The sequence below is a fragment of the Prinia subflava genome, chromosome 2, assembly GCF_021018805.1.
Source record: "Prinia subflava isolate CZ2003 ecotype Zambia chromosome 2, Cam_Psub_1.2, whole genome shotgun sequence".
NCBI lineage: Eukaryota > Metazoa > Chordata > Aves > Passeriformes > Cisticolidae > Prinia > Prinia subflava.
In genome coordinates, this window is record NC_086248.1 from 49,951,293 (window position 1) to 49,972,639 (window position 21,347).

A 21,347-nucleotide genomic window follows, 5' to 3' on the forward strand; every position below is an offset into this window, starting at 1 on the left:
ACCTGTTATTTCTCTTTCCAAGCGTCCAGTCATTCTATCACTGAATGCAACAATAAGGCAAATGGAAACAGGTATTCACCTCAATTTTAACATTCCTGTGCATGAATTTTTATTATGCCATGATCCATGTTAAACCTGAGGAGGGGTGATGTAAAAACATTTAAATCCCCTAGAAATCTGAACTAACTAGATGATGCATCTGTTCACCTGCTAAGCAGGCTACTTGTGTAGGAACTATAGTACATGTACACTAAATACAGAAATTTGAAATACCTTCAAATCCAACATATAAGACAGCTAGTAGAGAACTGATTTGACTAAAGAAAGGCTGATCTGACCTGATCTGATTGAAGAAAGAATGATTAAATGAGTGAAAGGGGCGGCTTGTCTTCCCTGGAGATTGACTAGCTGAAACTCCTACGAATAGTATCAGAATATGAATATATGAACCTTTTTCAGAAGTTCAGGTTCTTTCCATTTCAATCCTAGCCTTAGCACATATCAAGTACCTTTCTTTGATGTGGGAAGGTTGAAGCTGTAAAGAGGTAGGTGTCAGATGAGGAAATGAGTTAATCAGATATCCCAGACACTTGTGTTTCCTTGGAGAACTGAATTAAATTACTTTTTGATTTTCAATTGCTTGAAATAAATGGAGTGGTGTATGACCCGAATATTTTGTCTCCAGAACTTTACATTTTGCCTTTCTGGATTTAAATATGACCACTTAACTCACAAAACCATTGCTATCTTTCAAGTAGTGCAAAGGCCCTTTAAGGAAGGCTCAGTATGTGTGCACTGACATCTGCTTCTGGAAATCAGCTACAGACAAGAAGACTACTTGGAAGTAATGTGAATAAAGGTTTGACTGTTGAGCCACAAAGATTACTTGCACTGTAATACTGGTTGAAGGGGTGATCTTTCAGGACATTTCTTGAATGCAACCGTTGTTCTAATGTTATCAGATCCCCATTAGATCACTTGAACCTCTGAACCTTCATTTGAAATACTTGCCTCTTACCAAAATCTTTATGCAAGCCACTGAAGCAGACAAACACTAAACCAGTACCATTTTCAAATCTACCATTCATTAATGGTAGATTTGAAAGCTGTATGCCTGATACATAGTTACTCTTAAACTCACTGTACCAGGTTAGTATTATTCTCAGCACACAAATAACAGTAATTGGCAAAACAATTAAAGTTTTATAATTTGATGTGAAGAAAACATCTCCACATGGAAAGTTTATGCGAAGAAGTAGTCTGTTAAGAAAAATGAACTTGTCCTAAAAATAGATTTCTGCTACACCAACTTTACCCTTCTTCCTGGTTTGATTTTTAAGATTTTTGTATGATACGACACACTGAAGCTGCCACACCCTAATCATTACCTTGTTTTCATATATTTAATCGTGCACATAGAGTTTGCACAAATAAGTCTGTAGATTTCTACTCAGCAGTCAAATTCTAAGTAAGCAATATTATTTATTTTGCGCTCAGATCAAGCTGTGAGCACTTTATGAGCCATTTAACAGTACCAAAATATATCAGAAAAATGTTCATCTGAACTTCACAAAATTTCTACTTCACCATCTGTAGAGGTGAGAATTATTTTTTAGTTTAAATTTAGCCTTCTCCTTCAAACAATTACTGTATCACTTGCATAGCAAATCTGAGAAGTGGCTGAATTAATGCCACTATTTCTAATGGAAATTCTGTAAGGTGAAGTGACTGGACATGTATATTTTAAGATGTCTACAATGTTCCCTTTTAAAGGTATCAAGTGTAAAACACAGCTCTGAACAACTGCTAGTTGTTCAAAAATATAATTTCCAATTTCATGGTCTTTACATTAGTTCCCCAAATAGACTGTGCTGCATATGAGAATATCTGAAACATCTTTGTTACACATCTATGCTAACATCTAAACATCAAGTTTCATCTGATATTTGCAGGCCTCCCTTTTAGAAATGATTATGGAAGTCTGTAGATACTTGGGAAAGAGTTATGTGTATTGGGAAGAACATGTTTTTGTTTTAATTACAGGGTTTTTATGTTAATTGCTGAATGTGAGTAATTGGGTCTTTCATCTTCTATTTATTCAGTAATTTATCATTCACTATTTGAACCATAAATGGAATAGTCCAAGTACCACAGAAGATTCAGAGAAATTTTGACATCTGATCACTGTACTTGAGAAAAAATAGAAAACAAAAAGCAACGTATGAATCCAATATGTGGTGCAAGAGCAAAGCTGTGACAAGTTTCAGGAATTTCATCTGTTTCCTTGGTTAGTTTCTAAAGATGAAATTATTTTGACAAAGACATACAACATCCTTTATATTGTTGGCTAGACACATAACACCAAAACAATGTTAAAATTGCTTTTTAAGTAGAAGAAAACCCGTAACTCAGAAACACTCAAGATGCTGGAGAAAATTATAGATATAGGTAGAAAATCTATTATACTAATTCCTTTTAAAGAAAGGGAGAGTGACAATGCCTTAGCAAGGCCCATCTTCAAAAAGCAACAAATACAACCAAATGGGGAGGGGGCCGGCAGAATAAAGTGACAAGACTTTTATTAGTTAGCCTGTGTTCCTCTGCATTTCTATTTTATTTGCAAATCTATGACAGGACCAATTTGATCTCAGATGCATCTCACCACTCAGCTTCCCTCACTTTTGCATAAACCAGAGGATTAAGAATACAATTGGTAAACTGCTGTGGCTTCAAACAGCTGTTATCTGAAAACATTGCTCAGACAATAAACTACTGACAACTAGGCTCTCCTGAAGGCCTTTGCCTATTCAACTCTTCCAGATTTCCAAAAATCAGTACCAGTATCCTTCTGGATCATTTGCTTAATAATGGATCTCATTCCTGATAATCTTCCTCTCCACAATTCATAGACCAAGGCCAAAACAATTTCCATCTGTATTTTCTCATGGGAAGTCACCCTCCCTTATAAACACAACACTTGAAACACAACGCCAGTGTTAGGTTCTACCTGGCACTCACTGGCAGCACTGGTTACATGTTCTGCCATTTAAATTTCAGTGGAAAAAATACTGTGTGCTCTTTACACAGACGAATGCATTCCCAATAATCAAGTCATCATTTATCTTTACACGGATTATGCACTCCCAATAATCAAGTCACTGTCATGGGTTGGCACTGGCCAGATGTTAATGCACCCATGAATATATGTTTTTTCTCTAACAACTCCTGTGGGATGTGATCAGGAACAGAGCAGAGCAGGCTTAAATCTTGAAAACAAAAAAAACCCACCAAAACTTTATTAATTACATAAGAACAGGGACAGAAATACTCTTAAACACAGAGACAGAAATAAAAACTTCTTAGAACATTTCTTCTCCCAGTTTCTACCTCCCCACCCATCACTTTTCACAGACCAACCTTTGGGTTTTAGATCAAACAATCACCACTCAAAAAAAAACTAATCTTCAATTCAGCAAGGGAGAGAGGAGTCTCTCTCGCACCACAGACTGTTCTCTAGAACACACAGGTCTACTCCTTATGTGTTCCCATGTCACCCGTGGCACCGCCCAGAGAAGTCTGCCAGGGTGACACTCTCTTTTTCCTATGTCCAGTGCTCTCACTGCTGTCTATAGGCTGAAGCTGCATACAGGGCTTTTTAAGGATGCTGCATGCCGAGCTCTCCCCTTTTTACCCAGGGGCCGGGGTTCCAGGAGCAGGTCTGCCCTGAGGGCAGAGGGCACCACCTCACCCTCCCCCTCTCTTCTCTGCTCGCTCCAACTCTTCAAGTGCCAGTCACTGTAGCAAAAGCAAGGGCAGCTGCATCCACCCCAAAATGCAGTTTATGTTTAAAAGAGACTTAAGTTCAGTCCATGGCTGACATTATGCAAGAGAAGTCCAGCTCAGAAGGCTACTCCTCTCATTCTTCCATCGGGTTCCTTCCAATCATGCTTTATCATCTCAGTCTCAGGCCGCTTCCCTCTCTCCGAAACCATCAGTCATGAGAATCAATGTCTAAGAAAAGTTTCTTTCTACCAAGCAAGGGTTAACAGTTTTTTCTCGGCAGGGTGCAGGCTCAGGCACTCCCAGGCTCGGCAACCCCCAAGTGGCTGGGCACCTTCTCCCGGAGTTTGGGGGTAGAGGGGGGTGAGCACACACAGAAGACACTTCCACAGTTTTCCACCCCTCCATCCTGGACGGGGCAGCTCAGTTCCAGTCCTGTCCACTCTCTTCTCCCCCCGGGGCTCTGGCTTACCTGAGCCGACCACGTGTTTCCCCTCCCCCACCCAGCCTCGTGGCCGGGCAGGGGAAGGAGACCTGAGACGTCTCTCTGCTGAAACCAGGATCTGAAAAAGAGGCCGAGCCCCTCAGACTCCTGCTTTTAACTCTTTGTGTCCTCAGAGGCGTGTCCAAACCTCCGAGTGACCAATCCAGGTGCCAGCAGAAAAGCTGATCACTGATTGGACTGCCTACATCCCCCTGGAAAAAATTCACCTCCCCCGCAACCACGACAGTCACCTTAATTTATGTTTGATAAAGAGCTGACTCTCTTAGTTTTTATAAAGATAACAAAAAATAATGCCACAAATCCTAACATATAATTTGTTTCAGTCTTCTCTATTGCAAAGATTCCTTCCAAAACTTTCATTCCTTTGGTTCTCCTGTTCTTGTATCACCAAGAGTGTATAACTTCAGTTATCTCACCTGCATTTCCATCTACTGCTCCTGTGTACAAGGAATACAGCAACTCCCCCCACGCACACACGCCGTGGCAAGCAGCCCATACCCTGCAGTTTAACAAGCTGTGCAAGAGAACACCAGGGACCCTACACTGAACAGTGCTGAATAATGTATATAATTGCAGACTAAAAAGTGGATACAAAGGGCCCACATTTCCTGTGAAATGAGATGAACTTGTAATTATTATTGCTATTAAATAATAACATTCCTCTGTTGAAGCACAAAGGTTGGGAACAGCAACAAATCCTACCATTTTCAAGCAGCCCAGGAAGTATGATAGAGTCATGGATAGTCCTACAACAGCTCACTTTCAACTAGTGTAATTAAACAAGATTTTAATTACTTGCAATTGTGGGGGAAAAAAGTTTCATTCATATTCCACACATGAAAGTCACTGGCAGCTTGCAAAAATATTCAGTTCCTGAAGGCATGGAAAACAATCTTAGCAACCTTTTTATCACAAGTGTCAAAGCCTGGTTGTTGCATAACATGTTATTTAACCTTGCTGAAGTCCCTGCATGGCAAACTGCAAGATCTTCAACAGGCAGAAAAATAAAGTGCTACTGGAGGCATTAATGAACTCTATCAGCGAAAGAACTGCGTCTAGTAATGAATTTGCGGGATCTCCTTTTAACCCATCAAAATAGGTCCTTATACATAATCAAAACAAAATCAAGTCACTTTGAAGTCTGGCATTTAGAATGTACTAATAAATTATGTGGCAAACTAGTAATCAAATAGTCCCACAAACTAAAGAACCATTTTCAACTGCTGGATTTCTTAAGATTTCTCTCTGACCCATTATACATTTACTCACACCTCCCACACAACTTTTTCTTTTTTTTTTTTTTAATGGGAGAGCTGTTCCAAATTGTTGTATTAGGAAACTTTCTGCTTTTCTCACTTGAAGAGGAAAAATACAAAGAATAAAGAGCCAAAAAACTATAATGTTCCAAGTCAGAACATTAGTTTGTAGATTTTTAAATACATATGTGAATCATAATACCTACGGTTTGAGAATAGTAGGATTTAGATTTGTAAACGCTGAAGTTTGAAATAAGCAAACTGAAGTCTGGAAGTCTGTCCTGTGGCTGACTGCCACACCTCAGGTACAGCTGAGTCAATGATAAACACTGGAAGCCTTATTTATTACAGATGCAAATATTTGCTATGCTGGGACCTTGGAAAGGGGGTATGATAGTGTATATATGACAGTAGAGAAAAAAACGCCATAACTTCAAGTTTCTCTACTTTTACCAACTCTTTTCCAGTTCCCAAATAATAGACATATCACTCACAAAACTTCTAGGTTGCCTGAAGCTGCTGACAAAACCTCCTTAAAAGATACTCAGATTTGCTGAGCTAAGCACAAAGATGAAAATCAGAAGTGGTAGGTTAGCCTTCAAGCTTCAAAAGTGGCATATAAAATCAGATACAGTGACTGATTGACCTCTAAACAACTTTGATTAAGACCATTAGTAGCTTAAGAGCATGTTTAGGAGCATGGGTACCCTCACCTTCTTACTCATTCCCTTCTCTATATGCAGTTCTTCAATTCATTAGTACCTCTCTTTGAGAGCAAATAATGAAATGCCCTTCACACATTCCCGATTTCCCTCTTATCTGCACAAGGGCATGGCCTCCTGCTCCATACCTTGTTCCCATTCTGATCCTGTCTGGCTACACTTCCATCAGACAGCCGGTCACTTGGTCAGGGGATGAATTCAAGCCCTGTCCCCCTTACAATTTGATTGCTAGCACCTTCTGGTCTTGGTGTGGGCCCCTGTTGTTCCAGCCAATGTCCGAGCACGCTTTAGGATGCTGTGTAGACCGAGGACTGCTCCCAGCAGGCAGTACAGGCAAGACTGCCCTTTTGCACAGGAGTTTAGCAGGACTGAAGAAGAGGGGGATGGATCACCTTGTCACTCAACCTAAAGATACTGGGCTGCGTTTGGGTGTAGATGCAGAGCACCATCAGTTCCAATCCTTAACAACTCCCAAACCTTCACTGCTGTGCCATGTGGCTCAGCTCCTGCACCACTGCTCCCTGACACCTGACCCCTTCATTTGCCTCATTAAGATCCCTTTTCCTCTCTCTCTCTTCCAAAGCATGTACTCAATGTTATGTGGCTCTTGGACTGCAGAGACCAATAGCTTTTTCCTCCCCAGTGTGAAGCAGAAGTGGGGGGTGGTACAGGATCTCTTTCAGAAAGCTCTGTGTGTGTGCAACTTCTGAAACAAATATGAAAAAATAAGAGCAGAGGAGCAGGCAGCAGTGCGTAGTTGTAGCTAGGAAACTGCCAAGCTCCCTAGAGATCCCTCGAAGGTCTGGTTCCCTTTTCCTCCCTGGTAACCTGCTGATCCACAGCCCAGCCCAGATGTTGCAGCCTTGGGCTGTGCACTGTGAAGGGGCGTGTGGGCAGCAGCCTGTGTGGGGAGGTCAACAAAGCCTTGGCTACATTAATTAGAAGAGCAAAGATGAATCCCCCAGAGAGATGAAGTGATTTAACAGAGAACAGAGCACATATCCATGCTGCTACTCAAAGCTAAGACCATGGATTTAGTCACTGCAAATGCCAACTCTTTCCAAAAGTACAAGCACGTCTACATCTCTTATAATATTGACAGACTCAGAAAATGCAACTTAATTCCTGAAGGGATGGCTCAGTTCAGTTGAAACTTCAGCAAGGTTTCAATTAAAAAAAAAAAAAAAAAAAAAAAAAAAAAAAAAAAAAAAAAAAAAAAAAAAAAAAAAAAAAAAAAAGCCAGCAGTTGTGACATAAAAAAGCTCCAAGCATTGCAAAGTGGATATCTCAGTTATAACATCACAGGGCTACCAGATACAGCTGTAATGAAAACAGCCTGTGTTACACTCCAAAAGGGAAAGCTTCTAAACATACCCACTGACAAGCTTACTAAAATGCACAAGTTTGCCAAGAAAGGAGCTACTGACTTAACTAGATTTTTCCTTCAAAATCAAAACCTATCTTTGGAAAGGTAAAGAAGAGCAACCCTGACATCTAATTCATTGAACTGCGAGATTGAAATCTAACGCATAAAGAGATGTTGCCATTTCCCATTAAGTCATCTTTATTCCATAAATCCTTTCATGTAGATAAACTAGTGCCTACTTCACAAAGTGACATTAGGAAACTTTTATGATTAGGTGTTGAGAGTGATGTGAGTGCTGGCCATATAGTTTGATGAGTATCTTCTAGAATTTGCAAAATTCTCCTATACTCAGCTGCATTACACAGATCATAAGGAGAAAAATTTCTGCTACAGAATACAGTCACAGCAATTTTTTTTTAAAGAACATCCTAAAGAAAATTAAAGATTTGAAAGACACAGTTCTAAGAATAAACAAAGATAAAAACTTATCATATTTATACAAATAAAGGCCAAATATGCTGATTAAGCAGTCACTGCCCAGGAAATTATCAGAAACTTCAAACATAAGTTTATACTATTCAGAAGAAATAATTCTTAAGGATATGTCAGTGTGTTAATTATTCCAAATAAATCACTTTCATGGGACAAAGGTTTCTAAGACAGAAGCAAGTAACAGGGTACATAACATTTTTGCAGATTATGTCATGTAAGGCCTGATAGGTGATAAATGCTTAAACACAGAGAACTGCTGTTCTTTGAACTGTAAGATATAAATACAAAATCATATTTGAATCTAAAGGCTATACTTAAAGTGGAAAACTAAACAAAAGTGCAAGTAGAGTAGCATCTACCAATCCAGCCATTAAACAAATGGATATCCATTATTAAATTTGGCACTGCAGTTATTTATTTTAATTTCCTTGTTCCAGTTTGGGAAAATTCATGTACTCACTATTAATGCCAATGTATAATTCAATTACATATGATTCTGAAGTATTATGAAAATAATTTTGTGAGGTGTCGAACTCCAGGCTGCTATTTACAGGAATATCAGTAACAATATACTGTTAGTGACACATGTCAGCGTTATCTGTGAAGTTGCTTTGCTAAGTCTACTTGACTCCTGCATTGACCGACTAATGCAATACAAAATTTCTGACATTTTCTTAGCTTATAAGCATTACTGAGAAAAAAACCAGGTGCATTAAAAAGATGAAATTTAGGCAATACCATCTATAAGTTTCCAGTACCAAATATAGCAAGATTTATGTAAACCCAAAGATTTTGATGTTAATAATGTAAGTCACTCTACAACGCTTTACAATGTTCCTCCAAGTAGAGCTCACCTCAACCTTTTAAGTGGAGTTTGTTGTTTCCTGTTGTCTTATCCTATTTTTTAAACATCTTGATAACACCAAGCTAATAAGACAGGGATTTAATATTACAAAAACACCTTTAGGAAAAAAAATTCTTATGCACAAAATAAAGTCAGTATGTCATTCAGGCTTCTGACACTATGCAGGAGCACTGTTTAATATCCTCTATTTACATTAAAAATGTAAATATAAATGCATACTAAATTACTGCTTATATAAACTATGTAATATCCACTCTTATTAACTCCTTCTTAAAAGGATAATTAATTCTCAAGCATGGAAGAGAACCTGATTAAACCTGAATTTTGCATAGCTTATTAGAAAGAGTACTTTTTTCAGAAAGTGTTTCTAACATTAAGCATGTCAACTACAAGAGCTTTTAAATGCTCAGTGTACTGTGCTTACTTTATTACACTAATCAGAGGTGCTCTCTGTACTCAACAATAAATCCTCTGTCTACCCCCCACCCAAAAAAAAAAAACCAAAGAAGAAAAAAAAGAAAAAATACCAAACCCAAGACTTCTCAGTTTAATTGAAGAGGTTCCTGCTTGTTCAAGGTCTTTATAGAATAAAAGCTTCAATAATGAACTTTGCCCTCAGCTGCATATTTGCCACTTAATAGGGTCATTTATACATGTAGCTGTGAAGACCTGATGCCTCATAAGACCAAAGCAGCTCAGTTGTGCCAATAGTTCAGCCTAACTCATGATACTCAACTTTACTAGTAGTAAAGTACTCCTAAAGTAACTCTACTAGGAGTAGACAAAAGAACCTAAGTGGTATGTATGGCATGTATCTTTCTCTAAACATAAGTAAAATCTGTGAAAGATTTCATAAAGGGAAAATGTAAAATGTTTACATAATGAAAAAATTAATGCTTGAAGGGTCCCAATTCTTCTATCCATAAAAGCTGAAAAGCCTGGTTTTTACCTTAGAGTGGCCAATACTCTGTTTCCTTCTTCCTTCCCTCAGTCCAGCTCACTGCCTTCCATCTACCTAAACCTCTCTTATTGAAAAAGAGCATATAAGCAGAGCACTAAATTTCTTACTTCCAGCTTCCTGCCTGATCAATGATCTAAATTCTTTAGCCTTGTATCATACTTGTAGTACTAGAACCCAGTCCTCAGTTGAACCCCTGGAGACTAAACAGAGCATTAAATGTTAATCAGCAATGCTCCTTACCACATTGAAATCCAAGTTTTTTTCAACCCACTCCTTGGCTTCCTTGAACTCCTCTTTCATTTCCATGATGTATAGTGTATCAAGGGCATCCACGATTGTTGCTCCTTGTATGTTACCTGAAATACATGAAGAGCCAGTGATTTACTTTCCAACAGAAGACTTTTCAGTTAGATCTAATTAATTTAAATTAATTCTAATTTCAAAATCCAATTTCAATTAATCCATTAAAAACTGGGTGCATAAGCATTCAAGTGGTAACTAGTAATTCACAGTCCTCACTTTGATTCCCATGCCACAACACAACATCATAATATTTAAGTATTTCTTCCACTAATGAACTTTTGAAGAGCTGTTCTAATGTACTGTATTTTCTGCCATAATTCTGCATTTTAAACCACTGATAGAACACTTCACCTTAAAATGATATAAACCCCAGTAAATCTCGGTAACTGAGAAATTCTTCTTTCTTCCAGTTTGGAACAAAAACTATCAGTTGCTTTCCTGTTTTTATACTCAATAATATACACAAAGCCTTAAGAAGCTGGTGAGTACTAATCCCATTTCAGTTAGGAAAGCCTTTTAAGAGGTACAGTCTGTGGAAAACAATTTTTCTGATATTGTGCACCACCATAAAACCTGCACAGGATAGCACTGGGGGGGCAAAGACAAACTTGCACACATGGATTTGTCATCTCAGGAGGGGCTGCAAGGCACTGGTTTGCAGAGCAAGGCACTGGTGGTCTGCAAAAGTGGCACCCTTCTACCTCTGTGACAGAGATGGGTAAGAGCTAGCCTTGACCTACCACTGCAAGATGAAATATCATCAGTATGTTGGCTTTGGAATGGATTAAATGTTCATCATCCTGCACTGAAAGGTTAACAAGGATAGCTAGGTTCAAGAAAATACAGTCACTCAAAATACTTTCCCGTGCTTACTTCAAATTTACCTTGACCTTTTCAAAACACCATTTTTGTCTAGGAGGAGTTTCAATTCCTATTTATGGGATAATGTCAAAAATTCAATTTTGACCACTCTACTAAAATTTATATTTCCTAGCGTGGCTCCTGCAGTTTTCATAATGAATGGAAAACCACAGTTATATTTTAGAGAAGACTCTGATACAGAAGTAAACAATTAGAATTACAAAATAATTTAGGTTGCAATCAACAGAGAAAGTCATTAGGTCGAATCCCCGTCTCCCTCAGCAGGGCTAATGAGTCAGGTGAATAGCTGACTACTCATTCCGGAGTTGGCTGTAGCAGGGGAATAACAAGACAGTAGCTACAACTAATTAAGGAACTTGATTATCATCTTGTCTCTAAAACACCTGATGAAAAAGTAAACTTAATTTTGTAAACTTATCAAATATCAGAATTCAATTTTTCATATTTAACACAGAAGGCTACTGTGTCAGTCAATTGTTGTGTTCACTGCCATCTTGGGTTTCTGCTTTCACATGAAATAGAGGTGATTGGAGAGCTCTATATAGTAGGATTGACATCACTTTCTTAAATTAAGCTTCCATGTAGAAAATAATTTTCCATTTCCACTACTTTAAACACAAAAAACACTTGAGGTTATAACAACAATTATTTAGTACGCTTATCAGAATCAGATACTTTCTCTATTTTAGCAGCTGCTTATACCACCCATTTTTGGAATGTCACTTTCCTACTCTGAAGGAAGTAATCTCTACATTTTCCCCCAGACATTCCACTAATAAAACTACAGCGTACTTTGGTAAGAACAACATCATATCCTCCAAGAGCTTATTTGGAACTTGGCTGCCCTTCTCTAATATTAAAGGAAAAGTATTCCTTTAAACTTGGCTAAGCAACTTATATTTTTCCTGAGTTTATGAGAAAGTGAGAGTGGAAACTGCTGGAGGACATCTGCTAAAGAACACTACTGCCAAAGCTCTGGAGATGTCTGGTAACTCCATAGAACAAAAGCAGTTCCTAGTGAACCTTTACAACTGAGCTCTACTTACAGAAAAATCATCTATAACCTGATTTGCTTCAGTGGATTGCGATAGGCTCACCATGCAAAGACATTCTTTGTGATAATCCTCTTGTAATACAACTAACACCACCAACAACAGTTGAGCTTTCAGTTTTAAGGATTAGTACTTGAGCTGCAACCCACCACTAAGTCAGAAGAAAATGAGGAGAAAATAAGGAGAAACCTTATTGAAAAATCGCCCTTGGAGTCACCTACTTATGTTTTTTTTTTCCTGAACCTGGCCTATGTAGCCTGCTTAGAGCACAGACAGGAAAAAATGTTAGGATCTCAAGTAGATCTTACTTTATTTGAAATAACTTCTGCTATTATTCTGAAGGCTCTAGAAAACAGAATAAAATGTTTAATGTAATTAATGTGACAATTAGTCAAATTTGTCGCAAACAGCTGTACTTCTGAGTTCTTGATGAAAGACAAAACAACAGGGAAAGAGTTAGTTTAAAGGCCAGAATTATGATTTGAACAACTGCAGTTTATGCCAAGTCAGTCAACAGGCCAACTTAAACTGGAGAGTAATATGGAAATTGTGATGCTGAACAGCTCATTAATAACCAGTCAGAAAAACCAGTGGTGGGGGTGGGGGAAGGAGTGCAAAGAAATTAATGAACGTTTCTCATTACAGGATAAGACCAAATATTTCCCAAGCCTATATAAGCTATGCTTCTCAAAGCACAGCACATAAATTAGTAAATACAGTTATCACTGTTGTTCGTTCCTACACAACATTCCCAAGGAACTACACAGCAGTCATGGTCTACACGAAGCAAAGATTATTGCTAGGCAATTACAGTACACACTGATGACACAGAGTATTTGGACAAGAGGACTGTTTTCTTATACACCTACAACACTGCTATAAATTTGACCAACAGTGGGCACCGTGTTACAGAGTGCCAGCAAAGCTGCAGTCACCATGGCAGAGTTTCACAGTTGCCCTAGGCAGGAAGAAGACACCACAAACAATACTTGGATAAAATTCATAGACATCAGGTAAATACATATATATTTTGCAAACACTTTTAAAAAACCAAGTATATATATACTCAAGGTACAAGTATATATATACTCAAGAAAATGAATTTGAAACTCATAAAACATAAGCTCAAAGGGAGTAATTTTGATGATAAAAGAGATAACCAGATGTACAAGCCTACCAAAATGAAGAATTATTAGTCTCTATCAAAACCCCCAGACCAAGTACTCAATATATGATCCATTTTACTTCTGTTGTTAACCCTTTACTTTAATCTCTCCTCTTTACTAACAGCATCATTTATGCCAAGGGATTAATAGAGAACACATAAAATAGCCTTCTACTAACTGAAAAGAATGCAAAAGAAATCAGTCAACAAGAAATTTCCAGTAGACTATCGAGAAGCATCTACAGAGCTTCCTTTCCAGTTTAACACTTAAAATCTTAAGCAATGATCTGGAAGAAAACAAAAAAGAACATCCTGCTAACAAGATTTGTGGACTATTAACCACAATGGCTTATTACCAACATTTCAGAATAGTATGATGTAAAGCACAGGTAGCCTATATCTCCTTTGGGTGATGCACAGTCAGCCCACTTAAATGGCATGCTTTTTAATATCTAACACTGCCAGTGCATGTGCATGCAAATAAAAAAAAAGATTACATCAGAGAATGGAGTAACATCTCAGGACAGGGCAGCAAGAGCAGTTTAAGAAGAGTGATCAGAGGATGAATAACTTTGTATGAGTTTCCAGGGTGCCACTGCAGGGAGAACTGCTCTGGATGTGAATGACAACCTTATTAGCACAGCTCTGTGACTGAGCTTATATGGCCATATGGTTTAAGAATCACAACTGGCTTATGGCCAAGCCCTTTTGTGTGCCAAAATAAGTTCTCATTTGTCTAGCTCAGGCTTTTAGATACAGCCAGAAGAGTCTGAAATACTCAGAGTCTGAATACTTCAGAAGCCGTGCATGCTATTGCACTTAATAGTTTACAATTTGCTCCCATCCCTTGCACACCAAGCTTGACATTAGAGAATACATATAGGTTTGACTAAAGTAACATTTTGATTTGAGCTGTAGGTTTCTTGGAGCATTGCAAAAGCTGACTCATATCTTAGAACAGTGTTTTCCTTTATTTAAAGTTCACTGAAAAGGTTCCTATCCAATATCATTAGCAATTTAAAGTGTCAAGAGTGATTAATTATTAAAGTGTGCTATGCCAAAACATGAAACTCTTTGACTCAAGTACTGGCAAACCCTCAGCAATATTAACACTTTTAATTTCAGTGACTATTAGCATCTGGTAAGAGTGAGGAAAGAAAAATTCATTCAATTTTTAACAATTCTAGCTTTTTATATGTGTAACATGAAAGAATATAGTGGTATTTCTAGAATTCTCTTCTAAATCTCCAGTATTTTATACTGGAATCTGTGCATTTCAGAGCCTGTCTGGTCTTTGAATTTGATAAAGCTCAAATAATTTTTCTTTCATTGCTTATCTCTGTGCTTCCTGCAGAAGCCTTTGGCATCCACCACACTTCTGGCGTGGTGCAGCTCAGCTACATGTTTTGTTACGAACCACCTTCTTTTGTTTGAACATGCTGCCTAGTAATTTGCTATCTCCACCCCTTCCTTACAAAGGATATCACTCCCCACAAGGAACAATAAATCCTTGTTCATCCCATCTATGCCACTTTTTATGGACACCCATGTATTGCTCTGGAAAGCTGTCAAGATTTACTACTTACTATGAGCTCAAGTCTGCCTGTTCTGTGTATTAACTCAGAATTATATCTCACATTTCACTAACTGCCAGTTTAAATTAGGAATATTTTCTATTTCTAAGCGCAATTATCGCCTATTGGGAAATCCCTCTGGTTTGTGGAACTGTTTACAGTTTGCCATTGTCAAAGCTACCTCAAGTAGCTTATTTGCACTGCCAAATTTCACTCTGGTCATTTGATTTTTCAGTGTTGGGATGAGTAATTTGAGAGTGTGGCCTCAGCAGCAATGGATTCTGCTTCCTGTAAGAGGCCAGCAATAAGCCTGAGAAATGCTTTTTGGAAATCTAAAAAGACAATACACTTTGTTGTGCAACATGACCTCCTCTCAAAAATGCTGTGTTGAGTAATTCATCCACGTACCTGCTAATGTTATTCTTTACATAAGTTAATTTAGTTGAGATAGATGCCAGGCTTTCTTTCAAAATGAAAACTACACACCAAACCACAAAATTCCAAGGAATAGAACAGGAACAGTGAAGATAAACAAGACTGGGATGGGGGGAAGATTTTGAATCTTTTCAATTTAAATAATACATTGTTTAAATACACGCACAAATAATTGCCTAGGCTATATTAATAAATGTAGAGTTTGAAAAGACACACTGCTATACACTACCAAGACAGTTTTGGACATAAATTTTGGCAGGCTTTAAAAATATTCATATACCTCACCACTCCATAAAAGAAACGACAAAAACCAGTTCAAAGTGGGAGGAGCAGGATCTTACTAAATAAATTATAGTACTTTGGGGTTTGCAGATTGTGAGTGTTTATTAAATTCCTCTCTTTTGCCTCCAGAAAAGGTACTTTTTCACTTGCAGATATTAATTATACTATGCCCACAAGTTACAATATCAAACTGGCAATACTGCACATGAAACACAGCTTCAGATAACTAAAAAAGCCCTTTAGTTACAGTCACTTAAGTGCAGAAAACACTTCTAGAAAGCATTCTCTGCTAGTGCAGCAACACTCATTAGATTTAAAATTAGTTCACAAAGCTTAGAGAGGAATAGCTCCTAGTCTGAGCAGTTGGTGGTAGAGTGCTATGAAAAAAGGGGCAAAATTGTGATTTTGCCACTTTTGTAATAGGAAGGTAAATTAATAAATCTCTGCTTTAGATAACACTGTTAACAGTAACCTGAAACATAAAGGTTAAAGTACTAAAACCTAACAGCACTTACTCAGGGCCTACTTTCTACTAGGAATAGTCAGAGAAGAATTAGAACTCATGAAAGAAGTCTTACCAGGAGATATGCCCTTTTTTGCTAATGGACAGTTATGGTGCAAACAGATGCTGAGCTATTCAAATTTATTTGATTAATCTAGAAACAGTTGTACACTTCATAGAATTAAACCAGTAAGAATATTTCTGTCTTTTCAAATAGTTGCTACAACATGGTAAAACCTAACATGGCAAATACAAAGGAAATAAAAACATTGTGTGGATGTGCTGAAAAGACATTGCCAATGGTCAGAGGCATGTTATGTGGCACTGGCTTTGAGGAGAAATGTTTCAGTTCACTTATGTTTCAGTGTTTCTCTGAGAGTATATTATCCTTGGTGTGCTCATGTGAGAGATAGCAACTTCTACTCATAACGTGAATATATCTACTGTCTGCCAGTCTAAAGACTTTGTCAGCTTATCACATACACCCTTCCACACACACTGCCTGCAGAATACCAGCAAGATCAAGGCGGTTCCTTGACTTAACAACTTGCTCCCATGTCCCAAAAAAAAGTAATTTCCAAGTTCAGCAAGAAGTCCTCAGCTATGGAATAGCTCTACTACTAGTTATTTGTACAAGGTGCTAAAGCAGGGTTCTTTTCCTTCCCCCAAAATCTGAACCACCAGTTGTCCCTACCCTTTCTCCCATCAACATGCCACTGGCCATTTTCCTCTTCTCCTAGCCTAGGTATTGTATCTGTATTTCATGATGATATTTCCTAAGCCACATCTACGTGTAATTACACCTCTCAAATGCCATCTTATTTTTGTCCTCTGAGAAACACAGCATGACAGTTATGACTTGCCCTCAAGACACAGCAGACATTATAATCTACCTGCAAAATGGAGATAGAAAGGAGCCATGCATTTATACTTTCAAAAATAAGCTTAGAAGCAGTATCATTTGAAAACAACTCTCCCCTTCTGTGTCAGGAGAGCTGTACAACATAAAGCACCACACAGCACTGGACTCTGCTGTTCCTCACAGTGAGATACTGAAAGTCCTTATCACATTACGGCCACTCCCAGTATACGCAAAGCAATGTAAATGCAGCAATCAGTTCAAATAAGAAGTAGTGCTTAAAATCAAACAGTGCATAATGAAATGTGCTGTATTTTACTGATACTAAGACAATTTGAAACTTGCATTTTTAAAACAACTGAGATCTGGCAGCAAGAAGAAAAGACAGGCTTGGTAAATTGGAGATAGTTATGATGGATGACAGTGAACTGAAGGTCTTACTTGATTTCTGAAGGCTGGGAGGAAATTCACAGGACACAGAGTTGAAGGTAACCTATTCTCTACTAATACAATTTAGAATTACCTTAAATTAGTCAACCATTTTCAAGTTAAAAAAAAAAAAAAAAAAGAGAAAAAGAAGATAAGGAAACTTGTCCATCCTTTTGTGAAGGAAAGAAACCGAGAACACAAACACATCACCCTTTTATTTTTTTATGAAAAAGGTGGTATTTGTTGAATTCAAACATGAAGGTACAGATCAGATCTTGTCATCTGAGGACACTTAAAGAAACAAGGTTTTGTTTGTAAAGAACAAAAGGCAATTATGGATTTGGCCAAGGGTAACTTATGAGGCAGACCTGTTTGCAGATACGCTGCTCTTTGGTATTCAGTACAGCAGAAGGAGACCTAATGTTTATTTTGATTTGCACCAAGATCAATAAGATTGAAGATGCTCCTAAGGAAAACATCTCAGCAATAAGATCTTATACCAGATGACCATGATGAGAAACTGATCTACATTTAGACTCACTCTGGCTCTTACTTCTTTAAATGCAGTTTTATTTTTCAATTCAACACGCGTCCTGTTTCACAGAGAATTGTGCTTCAAGTGACTTAAACTTATGCAAGATCCACAGAACTCCTGCTTAGGAATTTCACAAGTCAATACATGTACAGCTTTTTCTGTGAATACATGCAATATTATTATTAACTCAAACCTTAGCAATTTTTATACCACTTCTGATTTCAAATGCAACTACATTAAGCATTTTAATTTTTGAGAAATTTTATGCCATTTTGTTGTACTGCAAGAAAACAGAGTTCCATTAAATAGCTCCTCAAATATATTAAATTGCACAATTATCATTCTCCAGAAGACAATATGCAATTTTCATTTTTAGAAAAGAGAAGGAAACAGAAACATGACAACTCAACTTTGAAGTTAACTCAAATTACTCTGGTTTCAAGAACTCAGAAAGAAGTCCATTAACTAACTAGGTAATAATTACTTCTTAACATTTTTGATGTTACCTTGGGCTAGCCAAGCAGTGCAGTAAGATCAATGTAGATGTTGTATTTTTCAACTTATTTTTGTAATCACAACTGCTGTCTCTAAGCAACCTCCAAATATAGTTGTGGATTTGATAAGTGCTCTATTTAGGCTGTTATAGGAAATGTTTCCACTTCAAACTATCTTTTGCAAACATTCAACAAAGTTCCTGTTAAAATCAAAATAATGTATTGATTTCATCTCAGTTACAGAAATTAGTCATTTTTTTAGCTTTCTGTTTGGAAAACAAACTACTTGAATAGAAAAATTGATGTCAAACAGTTTAATTCTTCATTTTTCTGAAAAACTGAAGATAATGACAGTTCATAGGACAGTTTGTTTATGTTTCCTCAGAATGCTGTTTCTCTTCAGTTACTATTTATCCAGCCACAAGTCCCACTTGGACACCGAGGAAGTCTTGCCTCATTACACTGGATTTCCACAGTGTGCCTCTCCTACTAGAACTTCTCAGTCCCATATTTGTTCTACACTGATAACAACTTGAGCTTTATTGAAGATCTCTTGTACAATATTTAGAGGTGCAAACAACAGTTATATTAATGAAGAGGAAAGCCTGATAAGGGAGTCTGATAGTCAATAAATTTTTATAAGGAATGGAAATAAATTCCTAAGAACTGCACACAACTTCAGCTACCTTTGTGACTGTAGAGAGTGTTGTTTGCTCTTTGTATAGGATTTCTCCTCTTCTCCACCCCTTCCCCCTTAGTTCCCCACTTATTGAATGTGGCATCAATGATTTCCATAGTAAATGTTTAAGACAGAACAGTATTTATTGCAACAAAACTATATTTTTATCATGCAGCAATGCCATGCTCCATTTATTCTCAGTCAGACACTAATCTATAAAAGTCACAGAAAGCACCTTCACTTACTGTTACTTTTTATACGTAACAGAAGCAAGAAACATCATGCTGCAGTGACAGGGAGCAGAAAGAAAACATGTTTATCACTTATAAGCTTTTCAGCTGATTTACTGTTTTATGCTAACGTCACTAAGCACAAAAATACACTCTACTCACCAAATAAATTGCTTGAATGTCCTTGCTTAGATATGGGTTTCAGTTCATTTAATCCCCATGCGTAACGCTTATAATTATCCCAGGCATGCTTCATCATCTGTAGGGAAATGAAAGCAGGATTATAATGTTGATTTAGAGGGAGGCCACAGCAAACACCAACTTGAGAATATTCCCAATATTAAAAACATTTAACTCAATTCTTCACCAAATTCCTGCTGCATGCATTAGATTTATGAAATATTCAATAAAGAATAACAGTGGCACTCTTTTCCAGGTGGCAGTGGGATGGTTGCTCTAAGAATTACAGGACTGTCCTCTCCACTTCTGTTACCGACAAGCTTATGGTCAAGACACACTCTAATTAATTTTTAGAAGGGGAATTCATTGTGTAATATATCAATTCAATTGAGATTTTATTTCCCTTAAGCATATACCTCAGAAACTGAGGGAAGTAACATTTTTAAAGAAGGTTTTTCCCCGAGAACCTTTAGCTTCTTTAATGTGAATATAAAACTTCCAGTAGTTTTCAGATTCTGGCAGAGACCTGTTTGCATGAAACCAGCTGGTTCAAATTCAGCACAGCTAGTAACAGTAGAAGGATGGTAAAGTGGCCAGGCAGAACAGCTAGAAATGTTTTGGGGTTTCTTACAGTACAATCTTTTATGACTTATAAATGCATCTGTAGTTACTTTCACATGTCATTCTACACAAAGAGATGAAAACCGTTACAACTAAACATATCACTACCAAACCATATGTTGCTCGAGCAGAGGTGCACCACAGATAAATACTGCTTTGGGAAACAGCTCAGCTTTGCAGAGCCCAGCACAGCAGTGCTGTGGTAAGAGCAGAGGGCTTCCACACCAGAAGCCAGGGGAGTGGGTTGACTCAAAAATAGCTCACACTCTCCACCACCATCACCAGACATATCTGGTCTGAACTGTCCTTTCTCAGGGTGGTCCAGGTGCATGTCCAGGAGCCCACCTGCCCCTCCCCAAACATGTGGTGAGAAGAATGCACACAGCTCTGCAGGCCTGGTGACAAACCACTGCCACTCCAGCAGGTGCAACGCCTCCCCTTGCCAAGCACCTCTTAACACCTGCTCAGGAAGAGTCTTCTTTAAAGGCCACCACAAGCAGGATGACTTTATGTAACAGAAAAAAAGATTGTGCCTCCTTGCTGTCCCTCCTCCCCTCTTCCACAAGGCAGAGTAGTGCTAGGAATGCCAGAGGTCATCTTCCAGACAAAAAGTGACAATTTCAGACCTTTTCAAAGATACTGCTTCAGGCTGTCAGATGACACACTGCTCTGTCCTTGCTTTCAGACCTCTTCTTGAGGCCATGAGTGTCAAGGATAATTCTGTTAAATAACAGTTACAATCCTAAATTTAAAAGCAGCAGCCTTGGGACATGCTGATAATAGTAATCCTGCACTTTCTCCCTTCCTCTTTCCTTTGCTCAAACCACAGAGAAATTATGTCAATTAAAAATCTGCATTAAGCCATACCATAATAAATGACAACAGTTTTTCCTAGAATACTGCTATACTTGTGAGAATAAACACTTCTCCACTACTAATGGGAAAAAAAATGCACATCTATCCTGCAAGAAAATTCACGGATGTTAACTTACACTACAGGTCCAGATTTACAAATACAAAAACTGGCACAGCAGTTAATATGTGAGCATCTTCAACCAAAAGATTAGCCTGGTGTCAGATCTCAGCTGAAAGGCAGCAAGTCAGAGGCCCTGTGGAAATGGTCTCAGGCCATGGATGGCAGTGATATGCAGGAGAACAGGAGCTGTGTCCATTGCTTG

General features: G+C 37.9%; 1 protein-coding gene across 1 annotated transcript in view; it reads right to left on the bottom strand.

The window, feature by feature from the left end:
* The window catches only part of MAN1A1 (mannosidase alpha class 1A member 1), a 141,424-nt gene that overhangs the window by 85,058 nt on the left and 35,019 nt on the right, over positions 1-21,347 (bottom strand). Inside the window, exons 2-3 of the mRNA XM_063389891.1 lie at positions 19,531-19,627; positions 10,188-10,303 (exon numbers count right to left, since the gene is read on the bottom strand). Of these exons, the coding sequence (XP_063245961.1) occupies positions 10,188-10,303; positions 19,531-19,627 (213 nt within the window). The remainder of the gene's footprint in view (positions 1-10,187; positions 10,304-19,530; positions 19,628-21,347) is intronic.